The sequence below is a fragment of the Vigna angularis genome, chromosome 8, assembly GCF_016808095.1.
Source record: "Vigna angularis cultivar LongXiaoDou No.4 chromosome 8, ASM1680809v1, whole genome shotgun sequence".
NCBI lineage: Eukaryota > Viridiplantae > Streptophyta > Magnoliopsida > Fabales > Fabaceae > Vigna > Vigna angularis.
In genome coordinates, this window is record NC_068977.1 from 10,454,935 (window position 1) to 10,462,884 (window position 7,950).

The 7,950-nt window shown below is 43.0% G+C and overlaps 1 protein-coding gene and 1 pseudogene across 1 annotated transcript; one reads left to right on the top strand and one right to left on the bottom strand.

Annotated features, from left to right (window-relative positions):
• Positions 1-604: 604 nt before the first annotated feature.
• LOC108344443 (uncharacterized) lies at positions 605-4,120 on the top strand. Its single transcript, XM_017582888.2, has 4 exons — positions 605-833; positions 919-1,123; positions 1,221-1,386; positions 1,460-4,120. The coding sequence occupies exon 4, from the start codon at positions 1,729-1,731 to the stop codon at positions 3,013-3,015; it is 1,287 nt and encodes a 428-aa protein (XP_017438377.1). The 5' UTR covers positions 605-833; positions 919-1,123; positions 1,221-1,386; positions 1,460-1,728; the 3' UTR covers positions 3,016-4,120.
• Positions 4,121-4,349: 229 nt separating this feature from the next.
• Positions 4,350-7,745, bottom strand: LOC108344442 (pentatricopeptide repeat-containing protein At3g09040, mitochondrial-like; annotated as a pseudogene).
• Positions 7,746-7,950: the final 205 nt, after the last annotated feature.

Consider the following 7,950-nt stretch of genomic DNA (forward strand, 5'->3'; position numbering starts at 1 on the left):
GATTACTTCTACGGTTTCTGAAATTGGATCGGAGAAGAAGAAAGTGAGTTATGGTAGAGAGAAGATGGAGGTTCTAGAGAGAAGGTAGAGAATTTGGGAATCAAGAGTTTGGGGAAGAAGACGAAGCATGCAGAAGAGTGGGAAGAGTGTTTTTCAGAAAATCAATTTCTCTCCCCACGTAGGACGAGCGTCCATTCGCCTGCTGCCACTTGGATTCAACTAACGTTTTCGAATGTTCCAAAGTGACACTTGGTAGTTGCATGCAGAGTGGGTGTGAGTGCGTTTTAATGACACTGCACGTGTGGCGCGGTGCATTTAATGGTGCTCAGAATGTGGGGGGTTTGGGTGCGTTTCTTAATAAAATCTGAACAGGGTTTTTAGGCATTAAAGACATGATTTGACAGGTGGAAGCTGTTTAAGTTTTCGAGACCTCACAGATAGTTTTTAGAAACTTTAATTTAAAAAATATAATTAGATTTTAGTGGACCAGGAATTATAAACAATTATAGTTGACACTTATAAATATATACAATTTATTTGTATTATTTATCATTATTGTAATGATTTAGGATTATTTGGGATAATCCGCAGGAATCGTAGCAGAAGGGTATTTAAAGTTGAAAGGAGAAAGATGAAATGGGATAGGGAACGAGTGCGACAATGAAAATTGGGAGTGAAATAGATAGAGAATAGAAGACAATAGAAGAGACTAGATGGGGAAATCGGGATCAACCCCTGTCACTGCCTCTGCAAAGGTTCACCCTTCCAACGATCCCGAACTGGACCCGGACTCTTACGCCCTCGAGAAGTTCAGACTCTACGAAACCAGAGCAGTAATTATCCATTCATTCGTCACGCAATAATATTTTACACAACCGATTAAATTAACCTATTTTGAAATTGCAATCGCAATCGCAGAGGTTCTACCTGATCAGAAGTGATCGGAGCAAGAGGTTCTTCTGAGTGTTGAAAATCGATCGATCAGAGTCGTCGGATCTGAATATCCGCCAAGACCCCGTCCTGTATTCACCCCAGGAGATCAAGAGCTTGCTTCAACGGATTGCTGAGGGTAACAGAGCCACTGACGGCCTCACTTTCGTCGCCAAGGTTTTCGGAATTGCTGGTTAGTACCTCTCTCTCTCTCTTCTCTCTTTCTGTCTCATCATGTGTATATACATGTGTACTATATATATCTCAACCAATTTCTCTATCCTTTCAAGGCTGCATCAAGTTTCTCGAGTCTTACTACTTGATTCTCGTTACTAAACGTAGACAGATTGGTGCTATATGTGGCCATGCAATCTATAACATCAAGGAGAGCCAATTGATAACCATTCCACATGTTTCAATCAAATCTGATTTAGCTCACTCTAAGACTGAGCTCAGGTAGATAACCCTTCCAAAACGTTTACCACATCTAACAACATCAGTTTCTTACCATCACCACGTCTCATTGCAGGTACAAAAAGCTTTTGTCTAGTGTCGATTTGACCAAGGATTTTTCCTATAGTTACACTTACCCTATAATGCAAAGTTTGCAAAAGAACGTTTCTCCTAGCGAAGACGGAGGGATGTCGTATGATAAAGAGATTCGTTTACGGTGAATAATAGCAAAACTCATTCTTTCATTTTTGTTTCTATCTTTTGAGTGTTTTCTTGTTAGGTTCCAAACCCAGGAACCTAACAATTGGTCCGACCTGCCGGATATCCTTAGGAGAGGGGTCAAGAATGGATCAAGAAGTGGTCAAGAAAGGGGGAAGCATGGAAGGAAGAGACAATTCTTGGGAAAGGAGGATTAGTGAACAGAAAAGGGAGCTAGCAGAATGGAGAAGAAATATGCAAGAAATGCGGCAGGAAACCAGCGAACTCTTGCGAGTTCTTAGAGGAAGGGTGTGGAACCAGGAAAAGGGATTAGAAGGCAGTCCAGGGTTTGTAGATGAAGATCAACATACTGTTAACGAGAATCAGAGAAGGAGAAGGGAGAGCTCGGGGGAGGAACGAGAGCGAAGACAAAGGGGGGAAAAATTAAACGCACTAGAAGGAAGAATGGAGGAACGAATGGCGGCAATGGAGCCGTCAATGCATGGACGAAAGGCGGAGATGGAGTCGTCAAGGGAGGAAATGAAGGTGAAAACGGCGGCAGTTCGACAAGACTCGGCAGCCACACGCCAGGATCTTCAAGAAGTGAGGCGATTATCGGGGGGACGACACCGCATTCAAGGGGAACTATCTGACGACGGTCAGACGCCTGTGAACGCCAATAGGAGTACGAGACGCAAGGACGAAATTGGGGGTGGAGAAGGTGAGTGGTTCAATTGGAGAAAGAGGGTGGAGCTGCCCGTGTTCGAAGGATTAGATACATTGAACTGGATCAATTGGGCGGAGCGATTCTTCGAATTTCAAGGAGTAGAGGAAGAGGAGAAGGTACGATTAGCATATGTGAGCATGGAGGGGAGCGTTGGCTACTGGTTCAAAGCTTGGAAGGAGAAAGCCAAGAATTTTTCATGGGATGGTTTGAAGGAAGCCTTGGTGATAAGGTTTGGAACCATTGTTGAGCGGTTGACAGCATTGAGACAGACGGGGACGGTGGACGAGTATGTACAATACTTCAAGATATTGGCGGGTCGAACAAAGAGGGTACCGGACAAGCAACTGTTGGGATATTTTCTTGTGGGATTGAAAGAGGACATCCGGAATCAAGTCCAACAGCATGAACCGCAGGAATGGATGGTGGCGATGCGGATCGCAAGGGATGTTGGGGAGTTCCAAAGAGTTGCCGAACGGTCTGAGGACAAGTGTTATAGCCCATACCGATCGGGAGTGGCCGAGCAGTCTAAGGCCATAGAAGAACAATTGTCTGGGGGACGAACGTGCGGTGAGGTGACACGGTTCGAGGCCAATTGCTATAAACCAAGCAGATCGAAAGTTGCCGAGCAGTCTGAGGACAAGTGCTACAACCCATGCCGATCGGGAGTGGCCGAGCGGTCCGAGGCCATAGAAGACAAGTTGTCTTAGAGACGAACGAACGGTGAGGTGACACGGTCCGAGGCCGATCGCTATAACCCAGGCCGATCGAGAGTTACCGAACGGTCGGAGGCCAAGCGCTATAGCCCAGGTCGATCGAGAGTGGCCGAGTGGTCGGTCGGATCCGAACAAGAGAAGACTGTTGGACCCAACGGGAGAGGCTTGACGAAGCCGAACGGGTTAGCACTACAAGCTGCAAACCCGAGAGGACTGAAGGAACCGAACGGTCCGGAAACGAACGGGAAAGAACTGCCGAATCCGAACGTGAAAGGACAGGAGGAACCGAACGATCTTACATTTACAGTCAAAGGCCGAACGGTTTTACACTCAAAACGATCTTCTAGTCATTGGCCGAACGGTCTTACAGTTACATTCAAAGGCCGAACGATCTTACAGTCCAAACAATCTCTTAGTAATTGGCCGAACGGGCTTACAATTAGAATGAAGGCTAAGGAGGGAAAGGTGGATGGAAGAATCAATGGTCGGGAGAGAAGGATGGATTTTGTGAAGAGGTGGACCAACGAACAAAAGAAGGGCCTTGCCATTCGTGAGGCACCTGCAGAGGGGAGAGAACTTTTTGAAGCTTTGAAAGACATCGAAGACCATTTCTTCAGGGATTATAATTCTGGAAAAGAGGTGACCAGAATGTGGAAGCTTATAATTCTGGAAAAGAGGTGACCAGAATGTTGGAAGCTAATAAAATCCAAGAAGAATGGAAGTCATTGGAGGAGGAATTGCCACCACCCAAACCTCCAGACCTGAGTTGGAGGGCAGTTGCTAGAGGGTTCCATTCATATGAGTACACAATGATGAAGAGGAGCCATGAGATCAAGCCTCCCATTTCCAACCTTGAGGACAAGGTTGTTCGGCAGCAGGGTGTAATGTTAGGGATGGAGAGTTTACGAGTGAAGGAATAAAACATTAAATGCCCAACTGCCTTAGCAGTTAGGAAGAGCGGGGTTATTGGTTGTATAAATAGCAAATAATCAATTGTAGTGGGGGGTCGATTGTTTGATTGTAGTCTAACAGGGTTTGTCATCCTAAGGAGGGAGGTTAGGCTCTCTAGAGGGAGGTTATGCTCCCAAACTCAGTCCTTGTAAAGAGATTCGTTTACGGTGAATAATAGCAAAACTCATTCTTTTATTTCTGTTTCTATCTTTTGAGTGTTTTCTTGTTAGGTTCCAAACCCAGGAACCTAATAGGAACATAAGAAAAATCAACTAGAGAAAAGAAAACAGTTTTAAAGTGTATCATCAGTGTGCAAAAAGAGGGAGAAAAATAATCATCCATGAGTTCAAATGTCAAAAGCAATGACTGTGTTGGTATTCAATTGCAGTCTCAAATACAAGATAATTTAGAATAACTAAGATTGCAGAACATACACGATCATTTAAATGAGGGACACAGATGATGAGAAACAAGAGCAAAGAACTCTAACAGGAAGAAAGAGAGAAACATATCATTGTGTGTCTAACATGAATTAGGAGCAATGTAAATCTTCACAGACTCTCTAATAAAGTATAACCTATAGAGGTATTCATTATAATAAGAGAATAAGAGTCTAACCTGGTCTGTTGATCCTCCTCCATCAATCCTTCCTTGGACAAATCATAGCAAATAATTGTTTATGGGGCTAACTTACAGAATAAACTGTTTAATCTATCCAAAGAGTTGAGTTTGAAAGACACATAGATGTCATTCAACGCTTGGAACATGATGCAAGCAGAGAAGAATGTGTACAAAAGTTCCCCATTAAAAGTAGATGAGGATGTAGATGTCCAGACATCAAGGCTAAAAGGTCATAACAAATACGACCTATAGCACAAACAGTCTTCACGTGATGAGATTTGGTTGAATAAACTCCCCAACACGTTATGATTTGGGAAGAATCAAATCCTTAAAACAGCCTTCAAGTGATGAGATTCAAATAATCTTAACGTCCAATCACATAGAATAACTACATGTAACTAACCCAGGAAATCATGGAATGTATTGTCTTTAATTAGTGCCGTCAGGTGCTTTAATGCTAGTGAAATTTCATCACAACTAGGATGTGACTTATCACCCGCAACAAATAGGTTTGTATTTTGTCCTACAACGATCCAGCTACAGCCGGGCATTTTTTGGATATCTTTCTACATCATTGTTCTCCTCAAAGATCTAGCTTCATCCCAAAGTCCAGATGCAGCATACAAATTTGAAAGCAGCACATATGAAGAAGAGTTTCTGGGTTCTAACTCAATAAGTTTCTTAGCCGCTCTCTGTCCCCTCTTTTCATCCCCATGTATTCTGCAAGCACCCAATAAATTGGCCCAAATTATAGCATTCGGTTCAACTTCTATTTTGTCAATGAACTCTTCAGCTTCCTTTAGAAAACCCCACCTACCAAGTAGATCAACCATGCAAGCGTAGTGATCCCCTCTAGGCTCAATTCCATAACAGTTTACCATGATGTGAAAAACTTGAAGACCCTCATAAACCCACCCTGCATGGCTACAAGCAGTGAGCACTCCAAGAAATGTTACCTCATCAGGGGTAATGCATGATTGAGCCATCTCATTAAAGACCTTTAGGGCACTTTCTGCATAACCATTTTTGGCAAATCCAACTATCATTGAGTTCCAAGAAATCACATCCTTTTTAATAGTCAATTCATGAAAAACTTGAACAACACTTTTTACATCGCCACATTTTGCATACATGTCTACAAGGGAACTACCTGTTAACTCATCTAAGTCAAAACCAGTATGGAAGATTAGAGAATGTATCTCTCTACCATCATGCAGTGAGGATAAGAGAGCAGAAGCTCGAAGAGCAGTAACAAAAGTTGCTTGGTCGGGTAAAATACTGTTGCCACGCATTTCCTGATACAAGTTTAAGGCCACATCACTGCACTTATTTTGGGTATATCCTGAAATTAAAGCAGTCCACATTACCGTGCTTTTAAGGTTAGAAAACTCCGAGAAAAGAACGCTTGCATCTGCAAGCCTTTGTGAATCCATATACATGCCCAACAAAGAGGTTCCTAAGAATTCGCTACCACATAAGAGACCCCTCTTTACTACAACACAATGGATCTGCATGCCTAAAATTACCTTTGCAGAACCCTTACAAACATCTATGACGCTCACAAATGTAATCTCAGATGGCTTCAGTCCCAGTATCAGCATATCATGAATAAGACTAATAGCTTCTTTTATGTCTTTTGGAGCATATCCTGCAATCAGAGCATTAAAGGAGACCACACTCCGTTCAGGCATCCTAGAATAAATTTTTTGTGCATCTTCAATGTCTCCGCATTTTGAATACATGTCAATAAGAGAACTTCCAGAAAAAAGGTTAGTTTCTAAACCCAACTTAACTGACAGGCAATGGAGTTGTTGTCCTACATCTAGCACCTTAATATTTCCACATGCACTAAGTATGCTGGCCAAAGATACCTCATCAGGTACAACGTCGTCCAAATTCATTCTTTGAAACAAACTGAAAGCAACAGCCTCCTCTTCTTCCTGCACATAACCAACAATAATGTCATTCCAGGAAACATGATCTCAGCATGTCATGAGCTCAAACTGCTTAGCAGCTTCCGTCAAAGCCCCAGCTTTGGCATACATATCTATCAATGAATTATTGACAAATAAATTGGAGGTAAAACCCTTCTTGATAATAGTTGAATGCAACTGGTGACCAATTCGTACATATTCAAAGGATGCACACGAGCTCAAAATGCTTGTGTAGGTAAATTCATCTGGGTGAACGCCACATATTGTCATACCCGAGAACAACTCCATGACATTACTTAAATAGGCATTCTGTGAATAAACTCCTAGCATGGTGTTCCAGACAATCATATTTTGGTGAGATATAGCATCAAATACTTGGCGTGCAACATCCAGCATCGCACACTTGCCATACATATTGATCAAAGAACTTGCAACGTATATACTGGAATCGAAACCTTGCTTGATAGCCAGGGCATGAACTAGGAAGCCGTGATGGAGGGCGGCTAAACAGGCGGATAGAGTGATGGCGAAAGTAAACTGATCAGGGGAATGGCCAGAGTTGAGAAAAGAAGCAAAACATCGAAGGACACTTTGGGGCAATCCATGGGTGGAGTGCATGCGAAGAAGCGAATTCCAGGCACTGGCATTCCCCTTCGCCTTCCCCTGACACTCACTCTCAACACTCCAACGCCCATGGTAGCCTCTCCCTCTCACCACACCTCTCACTGTAACACTCACGCGCATCAATCAATTCGATTTGATTCCCTTTTCTCCCCCTTCCAACTATCCGCACATTCTTTCTCTTTTGTTCTTCTGTTAGAAGTAAAATCCAATTTGTGTATGGAACATTCTATTCACGTTTTTAATTAAGGCCAAATGACAGACGACATTTCATCCTTCCCTATGAAGCTCCAAGACGGCTGGGAGGCCGCGCTTCCCCGCTTCCGACACTTTGCTGACACGGACACGTTTCGGGGACGTGCACAACATGGTGTCGGACACCGTTTTTAGGGCTAGACACGGCCCTGACGCGGCGAAGAAGATACGTCTTGGTTGTTGCAACCGGAAATCGAAAAAAGCGAAGTTGCATAGGAAAACTCTCTTTTTATGGAAACATTTTTCGGAAGCTTTTGATAGGGTGTAGGAAGCTTTAACCATTTTATTGTCTTATGTCCTTGCATTCCACCCTTTGTGAGCTACAATAATTCAGTCTCTTTTACATGATTTTCATAACAAGGGCTCTCGTCTTTCGGTCACTTATTATAGTAGTTAGAATGCAACTCATGTTACTGTTATTCCGATGGTTTACCAGAGGACCAAACATTTAGAGATATTTTCTCTCGGTCCAAGAGGAACTTCAACAAAGTCATATGAAATTGTTACGCTTTTCTACAAAAGTGTCTCTCCAAACCTCTCTGGAATC